At 36.9% G+C, this 17,440-nt stretch overlaps 1 protein-coding gene across 7 annotated transcripts in view; it reads right to left on the minus strand.

The window, feature by feature from the left end:
* The window catches only part of NLGN1 (neuroligin 1), a 407,139-nt gene that overhangs the window by 314,765 nt on the left and 74,934 nt on the right, over window positions 1-17,440 (minus strand). For 3 of the 7 annotated variants that reach the window (XM_076341353.1, XM_076341350.1, XM_076341351.1), the window contains exons 2-3: window positions 6,075-6,880; window positions 5,573-5,632 (exon numbers count right to left, since the gene is read on the minus strand). The exons of 1 other annotated variant lie outside the window; for it this stretch is intronic. In XM_076341353.1, coding sequence (XP_076197468.1) covers window positions 5,573-5,632; window positions 6,075-6,567 — 553 coding nt within the window. In that variant the 5' untranslated portion in view covers window positions 6,568-6,880. The remainder of the gene's footprint in view (window positions 1-5,572; window positions 5,633-6,074; window positions 6,881-17,440) is intronic. 3 more of the 7 variants (XM_076341355.1, XM_076341354.1, XM_076341352.1) reach the window with 1 other exon arrangement.

Raw genomic sequence — 17,440 nt, forward strand, 5'->3', positions numbered from 1 at the left:
CAAAGGAATAATACTGCAATACAGGGGAAAAATGACAAAAAAAGCAAGCAGAAAATAATAGTTATCCAAAAGTTATATTAGTTACTCAAATGTTTCTCCTGAAAATGTACAAATATACTTATGTAGCTATTTCTTATAATATTTGTCCATTCTGGCTTTAAATGATAAATTAGAAACTAGCAGATTGAAAGGAAAACCATCTCACAGTGGTTTACTGAGTACAACTGGTCCAACCCGAGAAAGGCCAGGGGAAGAAGCACAAACCAGTCTTATCCAACTTAGTATTATCAGGGTAACAGTACTATTTTAGAGCCTGTGTGTGGGAGGATGTAGAAAATGAAAAGAAAGCAGTAAAATAATGGACAAGGAATGGAATTAGATCAGAATTTAAGACCTGTTAGAGCTATAAGCACTGTCAAGATATATGAACAAAGCAATGACAGCACGACGACTGTGTGGTCAGCAAGAGCTCAGAGCCTGAACAACCAGACATTTACAGAGGACTTTGACCAGTGTTGATGGCATTTAAGATGACTGGAGTCTTAAAATGCAGTCTGCAAAGTCTTCTATTGTCAAGCATTGGCTCACCCAGAAAGACGACTGTAGAAAGTACATCAGAGTTTAAACATTTTATTTCAAATATGACATAAACCTACTGCACATCTTTGAAAAATGCTGTTAACTGACACTAACAGCTTTAGATTGTGAAAGGATGAAAAGGTCTGTACAAGACAATGTTTGCTTCATTATCTTCTTCCATGTATTACTAGTATAATAGGAAATGCTGCAGTGGTATCTGACGAATGAAAAACAGGAATACAGTGCTTCAAAAAGGAATAGAAAAATAGAGCAACCTTGGTGTCTTAGTGCATAGCACTGGAGTTCAGGATTATGGACTACATTTGTGCCTGCTGATACCACAGGGATGAATTTTGGCCTCACGAGGCCAGAATGAGGATGGAGGCTCTTCAGCCAGGAGCCAGCAAGGGTGAATGGGGGCAAAACTTCAAGTGTGTGCAGGCAACTACTGACACAAATATACTACAGGCAAATAATTCATTATGAATTTTCAAAGTGGCCTAATGAAGATATACACCCTTTGTAATGGTTGACATACACCAAAATATGCACTAAGGTAGCTCTGTGGGCTTTGACACTCACTCTCAAGTCACCATGAGCCCTGGTAATGGTCTGCAAATGCATGTTCTTAGCCTACTGGCAATGCAACGTATTTTGACATAACTCAGTCTACAGTGATGGAGGCTCACACCTTAGATTTCATACTTTTCATTTATATGGCCGTGCAGAAAGAATATGTCGATCATTTTTGACAATATACCATCTACAAGTCCATTACTTTGATATTATTTTCTACATTACATATTTAGAAAAAAAGAATCTAGTCATCGATTGACAATTTTGCCAGTGGAAATACACATTTTAACAGGTCTCAGCTTTCCCTTTTCTGGTTGATTTCAGAGCTGAAACAGGTATATAGAAAGACGTTCATTTAATGAAGTCCATAGGAACTGCACATGTTGCATTAATTCCTCTTTTCCAAAATTTGACGATAAGTAAACTGTTCTAGGATAGTTAAATGGAGTATTGGAACAAACACCCAACAGAAACACAGGGTAACAGGCTAAATTGGGCTCTTTTCATTTCTGCTTAGAGTTGTAAAAAATATTTCATACTGCTAAGTTTAAAAGCCTTAAAGTTATCAGTGCCATTTACAAATCACAACTGATGTAACATATTCTCTATTGAAAACAATGAATGATCAAAGCAGGATGAGATTATAGCACTGTGATTTGCATTTCATTTCCAAGAATGTATTTGTATGTATGTATATATGTTCCTATGCGTCCATAGTAACCACAGCCATAACCCAGAAAGTATGGTGTTGGGAGCTTTGCTCTGAAAATCAAGTAGCCCATTAGGAGACATAAATATTAATAGAGCTGTCTAATCCTACACTCTCACATGAGGTAGTTCAGATCATATTCTTTGCATTTAAAATTTATGCACTGCACCGACTAGAATAAGAAACAGAATCCACATGTGAAGAAGTCACTGACGTTGGGTGGTCTCTTAGCCACTGATAATTACTAAACATAAAAGTAAGGATCAAGTGATTTCTTTCCTTATTCTACTCCCAATTCTCCTACAGATACTAATGTATCCAAAACTGCATGTGCCTAGTTCCATGACATTGAGTATATATCATATTCTCTACAAAAACTACACCTGCACATTTTCACATTCAGATATCTTCAGGCAATATGAAGGCTTCAGTACAGGTTCATAAGAAAGAGCATACTATCATCCCAAGTGCAGAACACACAATACCGGGGGTTTCTTTTAGTGGTCTCATTAGTGATCATTTTCAAATTTTCTTTATGTAGTTGTCATTAAAGTAGGAAATTCATGGTGCAAACTGTTGCAATGCAAAGAAATATATAGAGAGTATTAAAAAAACACAGGCATGCAGCTAAAGCAGGATGTACAGTCCTCCTAAGAGATAATAAGTTACCCTGTCATTCTAGATCACAAGTAAAATATTTGTGCTTTGACTATAAAGTAAAATAGAGATCTGAAATACCAAACAGAGTGCAAACTATTCAGGTATTCCCTAGAAACGATGCAAAAGTTTGTCAGGAAATTCAGGAAATACCACATAATCAACAATATAATTAATATCAGTCAGTAAAATGGTGTTACCTGCAATATAGCCTAGGTTCTATTAAAATTTAGAATTATGGCATCTATCCTCTAAAAAAACCCCACAAAATTAATTAGATGCCTTTGCACAGATTTTCTAAAACCAGCCCTAGCAAATAGAGAGGTTTCTGCTTGTATACGTACCCATAACATTTGACCTTCACATACCTGAAGCAAAAGACATGAAAACAGATGATCTTTCTTTATCCACTGAATCAGTAAATTGAAGATGAAGTATACTGAAGTATAGGCATCCATATTTAGCAAAAAGCATGCTATATTGTCTCATTCCTTTTCACCCAGCTCCAGCCTCTCATTTTGTAGTCTCTGCAGTGTGCATGTCCAAATCCCACCAACAGGTGGTAATGGTTATAATGCTCATTACAATCTCTAGAATTCCTTTCATTTCTGCATCTATCTTCATCAGATTACTCCCTGTTCTTCAAAATTTTGAATTTTCTCAGGTCCCACAGCTGACAATTAAGTATAGATACTAATTTATTTACCTAATTAATCTATTTCATGCAATAAGAAAGAATAAAGCAATATATACGATAGCATACGGTTGTTGATTCAGTCACTTTGAATTTATATATCCTTTATTAATTAAAAAGATGGTGTAAAAGTCTGCTGCTTATTTTCATATTTTCTCTTTCCAGTAATTTTCATCACTAAATATAATGAAATGACTGCAATCTAAAAATCCAGCAAAAGAGGGAATATTGGGCCTTTCTTCTTTATCATATAAAACCAATGCTATTTCCAAGCTGCTGTTGCTGCTAAGATGCTGTGACTCTATTGCAACTTTGTTCTACAACATGATTCTTTTTACTACTAGGTATGGGGGCAATCCAAGCCAAGGATAATCTTAGGTTATGTACAGGTGAGTAGAGCATGAGTTACTCGAAGAACAGATTTCTACAGGATGCCAACTGCCCAGGCTGAAGGTATTCAGAAGTTCTCCGCACTTGTCAACAGGAAAAGGTAGGCTTCTGCTGCTTTTTATTGTGCTGTGTGTGCAATGAATTCAACTGGAAAGGTACCTACTGAATTTCAAATAACTCTCTCTTTATTCTCCTTCAGGCTCACAGGACAATAAATATGACTTTCTCATCTACTGGGCTCTCCCTCCCTTTATTTTTGCTATTTTTCTCATTTTTTTTTTAATATTCTCTCATAGGAAAAGATGCTTTCTGAGAACAATGATGGAGATCTGCATCTTTATTTATGACTTTGTGAATCAGCATCTGGGTGATAGGAAGTGCAAGTTGCTCAGCTAATTACACATGCTTGATGAACTGAGTAATAACTGCTGCAGCACTGCACATTAATTGAATGCATATAAATGACAGCAGTTATTCTAACTTGAATGATGTGTGAAGAAGTGACGTTGCTCACAGTACCCTGATTATCTTTGTTTCCAACTTTGGGAATCCAGCTTAAACAACTGTATTTTTATAGCGCTGAGCAAAAATTCCCTAATAGAAAACATTAGAAGTTGCCTCAAAGCCCAACACTTTAAAAACAAATTGCCTGAAGTCACTGAAAGTGGATTTAGACAGCTAAAAAAGCATACATTAAGCAACTACAATTAACAATTAATAATTAACAACTAACTACAACTAATAGCCAGTAGGACCTGTAAGAGCAAAACCCTTGGAAAATAAGGCCACCTTCATTGAGATGCCTAGATATCGCCTTAAAAGCCTAATACAGAGTTTACAGAGTTGAACTTTGCCCAACTCTAAACCACTTCCTGCTATGACACTTTCCTAAAACGTATTTGTTCTGGAATGACAGGGACATACAGCAACTGATATAAAAAATATGGATTACAGCTAATAGGCAACTGTGTATGTCCACACTAGTCTGTTTACCCTAAAAAGTATTCTAGATTCAAATGTAGTCCAGCTATTAAATAACACATTATTTTAAAGAAGACAATAAAGAAAAATAATTTGATGTAAAACAAATGTGTAAAGTAGTATAAAATTAGCACCTTAAACTAGTACCAAATACCTACTTTAAATCAGTACCAAAATATACCTTCTATATCGCATATCATTTGCTTCAGGAATTTGCAAATGCTCACAAAGAAATCTGCAAATTCTTCCATACTATCTAACACGAAAAGGGTAGAAGCCAAGTTTCCAAAGCTTCCAAAAGCAGCCTAGTTTCCAAAGTACCATGTCACAATATTTTAACATTTCCCTACACCCCTATTAAGAGATTTTCGGCTTTACAAAGAGAGCTGTAATCACATAATAAAGGAAATCAACGCTCACTTTTAGAAGCGTGTAAATGAAAAAAAGTGTTTCACATCTACATATCAGGAAAGTTAACACTGTTCCAAGAAAATAGGGCATATCACGTAGAAAGTCAATGTAGATTTTCAGCTCTGCTTTGCTACAATACATCATAGCCATTATGCTACGGCACTGGAATACGGAGCTGTGGAGCCCTGCCAGCAACTTCAACGGCAATAGTACCAGGCCCCAGGCATATAAGCTACCTCCTGCGCATGCATATACAACATACTGTATCTACGTACGAGTGACAGACACGCCTCTAAACCATGAGGCCAAGACAGAGAAGCTGCCAATAAGGTCAGCATGAGATAGTGCAAGAGACATGATCAGGTGCAACTGAGTTCAGGCTTTACAAATGTTATCTTCTCATCTGCTTTACACGGTCCTCTCTTTAAATACCTTTCTGGCTTCGTTAGGACAAGATAGTCCCTAACAGTTCACTTCACAGCATCAGCAAATCAGCCTCTTTCAGCTGTATTACTCGTTCTTCCTTCGCAAGGTTTTGATCTTTCCCCCATTTTTTTTGTACACTTTATACATACCTCCTTTTCTACAAATTTTCTTGCCGGGTTTTCTGGCACATTCCTTGGATATTCTTTTGACTGAAAAATGAATAGAAGACTAGAAAATAACATGGAGCTCCATCACAGACAGTAGGAGCATGCAACACCACTATCTAACTTAAACATGACCTGCTTTATTAGGTGCGGAAGATTCTTAACTCGTTGTGCCTGCACATGCAATGGATAAGATGTTGATGCATCTTCCCAGAAGTCAGTGGGTGGCAATGAGAATTAGGTACCAACTTTGACCTAAAAATACACGTGCTGTTGGAGAAAAAAATGAGTGTAGACAGAAAGAAAAAAAAAAAAAAACAAAAAACAAGGACAGATGCATACACAGAAAAGCAGCATGCATACATATAATATGCTGGCATGCAAACAAAGAAAGCCATGCAAGCTACCAGTACACGTGAATTAATATTGTTAGAACGTAGAACAGGAAAATAAAAAGATCTCCCTGTTTTGCCTGCTATTAACTCACCATCCTCGGTTGGGACATAGATATTTAAATAGAGGCAGTCTTCATTCTGATCTTGTACATAGGTGGAAACTACATCCAAGTTATTAGTAAACCACACGGGAAGCATGACTTCAGGCAGTCTGCCTTCTATAATGTTCTGGGGACACACTGGAGCAAACTGAGTGGTATTTTTGATATCTCCCCAGGGAGATGGAGGCTCAGGAGGTTGAAAGCGGCGCTCCCCTGTTGGAGGGGCAGCATACGGAACCCCAAGAAACTGAATAACGGGTCCCAAAATTTCATTATTAAGTTCCTTCTTAATCCCTCTTATCTTGCCAAAGTTGGTGGTCACCACTGGGTTGGTATCATCCAATTTTTGGGAGGACACAGCTGCAGCGTGAAGCAAAAATCCAAGTATACAAAAAGCAAAAGTGGCATTCAATCCCATGTGTAACAGGCGGACTATCATCGCTCTCCATACACAGTTCAGCCACATGGATCTTGGAAAGGCCATGGTCCCACATTAGTTGTGTAACTACAATGAAGCAATCTGATTTGTATCCACTGGTGTAAAAACAGGGCAACCGAAGGAAACAGATCAAGTTTCCTAAATAGGTGCCTGTCAGAGAAATCTCAAAAGGCTTTTCATGCGGTAAGTATCTTCCATTGATTTCACACTTACTGAAGCTGCATCTTCACTCAGCACTATTTATCAGACTACATCCTATTGACAATTCTGTTTTCCATAGCAGCAATATGAAGAGAGTAGCCATTTACTGCAGAATCCCCTCTTATAAATCAAATCCAGTTAGCCGCAGGTCTATATCCTGGAGAAAATGAAAATAAATCATTAGTATGAAAGAGCTAATATGAGCAGAGTGATAACTAGATGTTTCACAAGTTATTTACATACATTAATAGTTGCTAGAGTCATGTAAGTAAAATTGCAGTAGTTTATGGGTCCATGAAATGGCAGGTGAAACACTGATTACTGGATTATCTATAATGTCACCTGTTGAATTTATAGAGATTTTTCAGAAGAAACAAGACTCACAGAAAATACATTTTTAAAATTCACCTTTTTAAGAATAAGCAATTTGCTGCCAGGCTACATTACATAAGTGTTTATGTTAATATTTTGTTTAACTTAATCAGCTCATAATCAATTTTCACCTTGTTTGCACAAGTTGATTTATCAAAATGAAAGTAATTATTTCTTAAAGCAGAAGATAGTGAAATTAAGATAGACAGGCATACTGAAGACTCAGATGCATTTTATTTCATTAAAAGCAGATTATACTACATACAAGCATTTTTTTGTTCATTTTAAAATACAACTTCTGATTAAAACATTCAGGCAACTGGAATATATTTGTAAGGATAACATGAATTACTGTGCTTATTCATGATAACCTGAATTACCATACTTTATATGGTTTTCTTATTCCACAAGTTTCTGACAGCTGACGAAAAACACCTACAGAGTGAAATGTTCACATCAATGAAGGACCAAAATCTGCTCCCACTGAAGTGAATGGTAAACTCTGAATTTGCACAGAAGTATAACTGGATGGACCTCAGTGGTTTTTTTCAAAACCTATTTAGAAAAGGGTATGAACAGACAGTTTAGGGATGGAGCTGTGTATCACAATTTTTACTTCAGACCAATCCTGCATTCCTTATGAACTACTGACTTTGGTGAAAAATGAAAATGCATGATGAATGCGCTCAATCCCTACCATCCTTAATTTATAAAATAAACATACCCATAGGACAGTAGAAATCTTATCTTTCATATACCCACATGAATGGGTGACTGAACAATATCCTAGAAAAATAATCAGTTAGGATCAGAGTCTGTATAATCTCAAATTCCAGATTTTATTTTCAACTACTTTAGCTCAGAGGTTGTCACACAAGGCTGCGTTCCAGCACTTCTGAAAATTGCTCAGTGCATATCATTATATCTTCCATATTCATGTTAAACATATTTCCAACACAACTTACAATATCCTATTATTTAAAATGCAGTGTTATACACAACATAGCAGTGTAATCTTACACTCCCTATTAAGCAGTGTGTAATGCACAAGAAATGTGTTTTGCTTTGTATAGGAAATATTTTAAACCACCTGCTTTTGAAACAGCATTGGCAGCTTTAACGAGAATTGTTTTTTTATCATGTCTATACACATTGTAGAAAGAATCCAAAAGAACGCCTTGTCTAATAGTCAGACTACCCTGCAGTTTGGGTTATTAAAAAGGAGATTGTAAAAGCTATATAGGACAGCAGGAGATTTGGTTCATGTCTAGTGTTCCCTCAGCTCTGAACAATCTATCTCAGGACGCAATAAGGAGATAGATGAAGCTTTTCCACAATTTTCTCTCTCCCTTTCTTTCTCTGCTAATTCTAACACCTTCATTGTGAAACTGCATTAACAAACAGGCTTACATCCTTCATTCTCCAGCTTCAAATTCTCAGTATTTGCTGGAAACACACCAATTTAGCTGCAGAAAATAATTCCCCAAATTTGATGTACGTGTTTGCATTTAGTTTAATAAACTTACACAGAATGGCACGCAGACAATTGCCTCTTGGAAGACTGTTGCTTTGTTGCATTTCAAATTTTGAAGGTAGCAGAATATTACTTGAGAAATAGTAAAGACAAAGTACAGAGACAGGTGCCAGAGCAGAAGGCACCTAGTATAACTTTGCTCTTCTGAGTTGATGTACAGTAGGTCATGGAAAGATAGAAGCTTATTCCTTAGTGGTATTCAAAAACCTCCACAAATTTAAACCTTTTCCACTAGGTCCTGAAATTTATGTCTGGGTTTTTTTCCTGTCAGGAGTAGAAAAATGTACTCTCTCTTCTTTCTCCGACTCAAACTTGTAAATAGCAGGAACTTAATCTCAGTAGCCCTCCTGCTAATCTACATGGTCTGGGGAAGGTCTGAGGACAAACCAAATCCAACATAGCTGCGCCAAACAATAGCATCCTTCTTCATTTCAAACTGCTGAGTTGGTTCAATGTGGGAAATTACCAAGATGCTACTAATAATTCATTTAGCACTTTCATTCTAAAAGTCTTAGACCTGTTCTCAGATCTAAGACAACTTTTGAATACATTTTTGATACCTAAAATGGTAAATTCAATGTAAATGTAAATTCAAAGTAAATCCTAGAGCTGGGCTATAGTTTTAAGCTTGTCCATCAGCTGTTTTGCCATTGCAGCTGAACAGCTCTGCTGTGATCTAAAGTTCTGGTTTGCCTCCCATGGACAAGGTTTTACTCTAAGACAGAGACAGGAGGCTAAAAAGGTAAGAATATAACTCAATGCTGTGTTTGGCTATTCTTAATTAATTAACTATTGGGTAGTAGCTAGCTTCAGTGAATAAATTTATAGGCTGTACAGGGCAGTAAATTGTAAAGCACTTGCAGAATTGGAATCAACAGATTTTCATTGTATTTGTAACTTGAATTTTGGATTTGCTTTTTTTTCCACAAGCCTTTCTTTTTAAATGGCTAAGTAACAGTTTATTTTTGAGATGGAGAGGTCAAACATTCAAGCCTGTCACTGGCTGCCCTGAAGCTGTAACATTAAAAACACAAAGTCACGCAAATAAAGAAAGAGACTGAGATTACTCAAATCTTTTGAGACTTTTACGCCAAAATTTTATTGCCAGCACTAGCTGGAAAGGCAAGCAGGGAAGCCAGCCTGGAGCATGTCTTACTTGTTGGGAGTCAATGTTGGACAAAATTTTCTTTGGTCCTCCAGCAGGTGATCTACACAGGACTTTCCCTTGGTATCTGGACTTGACTGAACACAAATCAGTGGAAAGAGAGAGGAGCAATAAAGAGGAGCAGGAATGATCAGGGAGATGGGCAGGAGAATAAACTAAAGAGTAATGATGATCAATTTGGGGCAAGCTTCAGCATCAAAATATTGTGGACCTGAGGAGGAGAAGAAACATTTTCAGATTTTATTATTGTCTAGATGTGAGGATCACAATTGTTCCCTGTGGTAACACAAATTAATTCTACTGTAAAAGGTATTTGGTAAAGCCTTTCATGGTCTTCGGAACAGTCTATACTATACAGAGGTTTTTTCTATCATCTATTATTTTATTATCTTCCTTTCTGAATTTAAATTACCTTATAGCTCAGATTCTGAAATACTTTACAGAGGCATTTAGTACGCCGAGGAGCAAACAACCCAAGGTAACTTCAGTGCATCTTTGCATTTCCAGTGACATAGGGCATCCCACAACAGGTCACGCCTGCTGCAGACTGCAGCAGCTAAACTCCTCTTTGTTACTCATGCACAGAGCTTCAAATCTTAAGGGATGTCTTGAACTGCACCACCCGTCAGTATCTCCAATGGATTAATAAAAGCTTTAGTGGCACCCAAGGCTTCTGGCCATATGCCAGCTTCAGCACATGTAAAGGCATTGTTATGATATCCTTACGCCACTGGCTGTTTTCTTTTTAGCTGAAGATGTAATTTGTGATTTGATATTCATGCTTAAAAATTCTTTTCCACCTCAATTTTGCTAGTAAATCCCAATTGCGCAAATATTCATAGAAAGTGATTGTAAGAGTTTTGAACACCACACAATGCCACTTCATTCCAAAACACAAATGCTATTTTGCAGAACCAACTACATTTGCACCCATTTTTACTTACAACAGTCTCTACTTCGAACTAAGAGCCCAAAGATGTTTCATGTCTCTAAAAAGAAATCCGTGTTCTAAAATAGGCTACGATGCCAAACAGGAACGTGGCCAGCAGAACAGAAGCCATTAAAGGAAAGGCTCTGACCCAGGGTGAACACTAGGTCGGTGTGACACACCAAATGTAAACATGTTCAGACAAATCCTCAAGAGATGCATCACAGAATTTCCCATCTCTTCTTTCACATTTCAAGTTAGCAAAGGGAAGCGTTGTGTCAAATACGGCATATTTTCTCTCTAGGTAGTAGTAAAGATTTTGAAACAGACCCTGCTCTTGGGTATTTCCATAAATACTTGGCGAAGGGAAGGGATTTACGTGTACTTAGTTCAAGAAATGAACTACATGCATTTTAAAAAAACAGGTGTATGACATGATAACAGAGGAGACTGCATTCCTGAATATATACACCTAAGAAGGGTACAGCTCTGGCGGCGTTTGGTTAGCTCCCACATGCCAGCACCCCTCAACCTGAGAGCAGCTACAGGCCTGGAAGCTTCAGAAAGCACTTACAAATCCAACCCTATTGAGATGCACAACCTTTGCTGAGATTGCCAGCAAAGGTATGAATAAGACATTATTCTGATGGGGTCACAGTCCCACCCCACATTAGCATGAGATTACAAGTGTTGTGCTACATGGGTCCGCAAACAACCCAGTGTTAAGGATTTCCAGATGCTACAAGCTGTGCAAATATATCACTCCCAGATCAGAGAGACGGATTCCTCAGTGCCATTCTCACATTTACCTCTATTTAATATTATGTTTTGTACACAAAACCTTACAACAAAATTGGTAAAAAATACAATATTTAAATACAGTATTCAAATGCAGTGTAGCACAAATCAGTGAAAAGTTGAATTAAACTGAGTAGATGTTATAAGACATTTAAATTGTCATACATTTTTCAGCTTCACTATATTTTTGTTCTTCCTCATTAGTGGGAATATTCACCAATGCTAACTCATTATTAATTAGTATTTTCATGATCAAAAGATCCCTTTAAATAATTTCTGCAACTTAGTTTGCCAAAATAGGAAGTCTTCTGATCATAATTTTCGATTAAGCTGGGTTTGAATTAGACAAATTAAACCTATGAGAAGAGGGTCACTTAAGTCTTATTATCTTTCATTTACTCATATCAATAAATCATTTTCTTAAAATAGTTCTACTTCTTAGCCGAAGTGATTGTTTATATTACCAGAAGTTGGCTACAATTTTTTAATGTGGACTACAGCTCTCTGACATTTTGCACAGTAAGTAGGTAACAAAATGGTGATTTTACCCATAACAGAAAGAATGGGTAACTCTGTCACTTATGTGTAAAGTTTTAGACAGCTAAGTAATACAGATTTAAATTAAAAATGACAGATGCACTGGCTTGAAATATAATGGGCACTGAAGTGAACCTTTATTCCTTTTAGCAGCTTACGGTTAACCCTTAAATGGACCACACATTATACTCACTTTTGAGTACTGTAACTATTCAGCTAAGTGATCAAATGGCTATTCTGTTGATGGCAGTAGTGTGCTTCAGGACATGAAGATTTTTTGACCTACTGTAGAAATTCAGCTGAACTCATGTTAATCAGGGGTCATACCGGAGAAAAAAAAATCCAAGATGTTTCTCATTTCAGATCTTCAGTATTGAAATCTGCATATTGTATATCATAAAGCCAAGGGGATTTAACTTGCTTTGATTAACACTCTATAAAACATTCACATGCTTCCCATCTGATCACTCTAACAGAGTATACTAGAACCCACCCAGAGGCCCCTGAAACTAAGTGTTCTTTTATTGTCTCCTGCAGGTGAAAAATTAAGCTATAGAATTAGTAACAAAGTTCGTTACCTGACAGATATTTGTGGCTAACCCTTGGCTCACTGGGGTTAATCATATGCGAAAAGTAAATCGGATTTTGTTCGCTACCTATAATATCAACAATAATACTATCTTTAATGCTAGTTCATCACCTAAGGCAAGCTTTCATATCAGATTCATAAGAAAGATAGCACTTTTTTATTTTCCTATTTTTGGGGCATTAGGAATTCAACATAAAAAAAGCTAAAATACAGTTGTTATCATTTCTTGAGAGAGAACTCTGAAGTCAAAAATGCTTGAATGAACTCAGATTTGTCTATGAATTGTTTTTCTATCTGGATACCATACAATAACAGTTCCAAAGCATACCAAACCTTTGTTGTAGAGTTAGATCAATAACTAGCTCTTCAATAACATGAATTTTAAAAAAAACCCAACAACAAACTTCCTTGTGGCACAAAAAACAGCAAATGTTTTTCTTACTTGATCAGATTCTGGTCTCAATTCCATCAGGGTAATTGAGATCAAATTCCAACTCATCATAAAATCCACAGAGGTATAAATATAATTTGTTAATCACAAACCCAACATCTCTAACTCAACTTCGAAAGTGCTCTTGAATGGTGTTACCATGCTTTCCAGAACTGTAGAGTGCACACTACATTTTGAGTGCAATATTGGCATTATAGGGATCTATCAACTTGAGAGTCCATTTCCTGTAATGTAGCATTCTGTACATCTGTGACTTTACTTGTATTTGTTCCAAAATGAATTTCATGCTTAACTTGTTTTTCTTAATTAAACTTCCTTTAGCAGTTTCTAATATGTGCATTATTAAAACTCATTAGTCCCATTCATGCCTGCCTGTCATTTTTGGCTTCACATTCATGTATCGAAGAGCACTGTTGCTTTATATAGGAAGCAAATTAAATAATAAATATGAGAACTTGAATGTTTTATGAGTGTCAGTATGAGAAAGTGGCTGCAAGGCCCATAAGATTTCACACAAAAAAAGTATTACAGCTAAAGCTAACATGCTGACACATCTCTGATCTATAAAGTCTGCAGTAACGGTAGCAGTAAAGTGTTGTGCCATAGACGGGGAATTTTTCTCTCACATGAAATAGAAATAGGATATAGCACAGACTTATATTTACTGTTGTAAAAAAATTTCAAATAAAATTTCCCAAAAGCTTAGAATATAACGCCATTAAATGTCTACAAAGATTTACTCTTTCCATCTGACTTCATGTGTAGCTCCTATTATTCAGCTCCTTGTCCTGTTTTCATTTTCTACCACTATCTGTGAGAAAGATGCTTATTTAGGTTATAGCAACTAGTCTCAGGTCTCCCTGCGGTCATGTCCTGGTCACGCTGACCACGACTCCAGAGACAGAAGTGTTTCCTAAGCCAGCAGCGGGGTCTCATGGTGACTATTTCAGGGCCCAAGTCTCCACAGAAATAACCCATCTTTGTGAAACCAGTTGAAGAAACAAAAGCTCCATCCCACAATGCCTATTTTACACAGGTTAGAGGATGTCAAAATATTCAGTATATCTATGTAGTAAGGTTTCTCCTAAATAAGTTGTCGTTTTCTCCTCATGAATATTTCTAACGGTATGTGCCTACATAACACTTTACTGCTTTCAAGTACTTTTTTGGAAACTGGGGGACGGGGTTGGGAAGGCAGAAGTTGAAGAATGATTTTAAGTTCAGTTATTGAACTTCAAAGCTTCAGACAAGATGGAATTAAATAGAAGTATAAAATGCAACATAAATGTATTCCCCTCATTAAATTCCCAGAACCAGTTCAACGAGTGGGCTAATGGCATCTCGAGGCAGGATGTGATCGAGGAGATTTAGAAAACATATTTTTAAATTGCAATTTAAGTTCTCTGCTTGGTTAAAGGACTATGAGTCACTTGAAATATAATATTTGTAAAGTGTCCTTGCTCACTTTTATGATTTTACAGTCACGTGTTGCTAATTTCCAAGCCTTACATTCTCCCTTAATATGGTGCAAAAGACCTAACCAAGCATCAATGGAAAGAAACAGACTACCCAAAGGCAGCACTAAAACTGATTATGCAGAAAATATTATGAGAACAAAACAGAAGAATTCAACAAATGGGGGAAAGGGAACTCCAATTGCTTTTCTTTTAATGGCCTCATCTTTTATTTGCCCACAGCAGTGGAAAAAGCATTTTACACTGATATATGCAGCCCAGACCTTTACATGGCTTGATTACTGTAAGGATATTTACAGTAGACACTATGCCCCATGGTTTCACACAGATGGTGTCCCTTTACACCACCTTTTGTTTTTTAGTGAAAAGTGGCACGTTAGAGTGGGTGCACAGGAAAACTTGGACATGGTACTAAGTAGCCAGCTAGTCAGTTTTTATCTCTGGATAATACACAGCACATCACTAACTAGCAATTAATAAATATGAAAACAAAGTCTGTTGGAAAACATGCGGGGTCTTCAGAGGCAGGTGGAAATATGGAGCTGAGTCACCAAGAAGTCAACACGATTTCCCCTTGTAATTGTGATAATTCAATAGTCATTCTGGGGAATGTAATGTCATCATTTGATATTAAAACTACAGGATGTGCTTTCAACATGCAAGTTTCCCCATCAGCTTCTTTTTTTTTTTGCATCCCCTAACTCCCTCCCTCCCTCCCTCCCTCCCATGCAAACTCTTCTGTAATGACCAGGTAGCAGGGCAGGCATCCCCCTCTGAATGCATACATTCCTTCATAATGCAGAGCTCAGAAACAAGGCTACAGTAATGGAAATATGCTTTTATAACAGCATTTATTCATCAGTCAGGATCTATTTTTTTCGTTACCTGTTATACTTACCATGGATGGATATCTGGGACTGATCAGAAATTATATCGTTTACTGGATCAGATTGATTACTGCCCATCCTTTATTAAAAGAAATCCACAAAAGTTTCTACTGACTCTCTGGCAAAATGTTGTCTTTTCATTTCATTTCATTTCACTTTCAAAGAACGTCTGCCTCTTTTTGCCCTTCTTTTTCACTATTTAATTTTTAAATAGTTTCTCTTTCATGTGATTTAAAAAAACATAATAAATATGACATCAAACAAATAATTCAAAGCTAGCCAAGGATCTGTAATACAGCTCCACATCTCTATTAGAAAGGAATGTATAGTTGCTTTTAATAAAGAAAGGCAAGCCAATCCATTACGAACTGAGACCATATCTAAGCCTCTGCTTTCTTCTCTTTTCCCCAGACTCCATTTGAACAATTAAAGTGGTTTATGCTTGTGCCTATGCCAGTGGATATTAAATATGCAAACTGATAAAAAAATAAAACTACCACCATTGCCATGTTCAAATCCTCCATTCATTTGCAAATCAATTTATCTGCCTACAGCTCTGTCCCGGTCTTTAAATAACCCTCCTCAACAGACTACTCCACCTCCAGCCAAATAATCCAGAGCAAACCCACTTTCTTAAGGATGTTTAAGTATCAACAGCTAGGATATTATCTTCTTACCCTACCGTAGGAAAAGGGGTAAGGTAACCAAAGCAGTATCAGGACGACAGCTCTTCTCCTCGCTTCTGCGCAACTTATTGCCTTAAACAGCCTGAACGCTCTCTGATGGCTTTCATTGCTACCTCAGTTAACCACAAAACAGAGGTGTTCAGCCAAATCCTGCTTCCCAGCACACTTAGCATGATTATCCTCAGCCTCATTTTTCTTCCCACAGTCTGCATATGATTCACATGAAATACACAGAATAAATGGGATCTCTTCATATGTATCTAAGGACCCCCTAATCATTTACTGCAAAACTGCTTTTGCAACGTTGCTGCCGTCTGTAGCTGTAGTCTAAGAAAACCGGTGTCATTTATCAAAAGTACTAAGAAGTAGTCTTCTTTAACCCTGCACCATCCACCAGAAATAAAGAGGAGGAAAAAAGAAAAAAGAAAAAAACCTGCCCAACCAGTATTTCCAAACATGGCTACTTAGCTTTTGGCTCCCAATCTGCAAATCTAATTTCAGAGATGCAAAAGTGGGCTGCGTGTTACAGCTGTTGAGCCCACATAAGTCTCAATGCAGTCAATGGGAATCAGTATCTTTGAAAATCAGGGCCCTGAATAATGGGCTCTATTTTTAAATGTTCATTTATATCATACATGGGTCTTTCACTTGTCAGGGGCCTGTAATAAAGTACATGCAATTTCATAAGTATCCTTCGCTCCAATTAAGCCAGGCCAGAAAAAAAGTAGGAGAAAAGGTCCCAAAGCTCACAGTGTTGCTCTTTCACCAGTAACAATAGTCTGTAGATGCATCAAAAATGCTGCTACTGTAAAAAACAAACAAACTGAAAAAACAACCTAGGTCTTAAGGGAGCATGAAAAAGTTATTTTGAGTATTGTCACAAATACATGGTTTCAGATATGAATTATCTCTGTGAATTTACCAGTACAGTCTGGTCCCACTAAGGCTCTGGATAAATGCAAATATTGCCACAGTGAATGGCAGTACTGGAAAGAATATTTCCTAAAACAATTTCTTACACTTATGCTGGGAAAAAAAAAAAAACCTGCTTCATTTCAAATTCACAGAACATCCAAATGTGCTAAAAACATTCACTTTGATATTTATAGCTTCTATAAGATATATTTCCATTTTATACAGTGGATTTTTAATGCCATAGTTGTTAGAGCTAAAACAAACCAGCCTTCCAGAAAGCAAAACCAGCGTCAAACTAAAATGATATTCCTTAAAGAGGTCAGCAAATTTGCAGAAGAAAATAGCTTGTCCAGATTGTGTCACTTGCAGCAGCAAGAACG

This window comes from Aptenodytes patagonicus, chromosome 6 (genome assembly GCF_965638725.1).
Source record: "Aptenodytes patagonicus chromosome 6, bAptPat1.pri.cur, whole genome shotgun sequence".
Taxonomy (NCBI): Eukaryota; Metazoa; Chordata; class Aves; order Sphenisciformes; family Spheniscidae; genus Aptenodytes; species Aptenodytes patagonicus.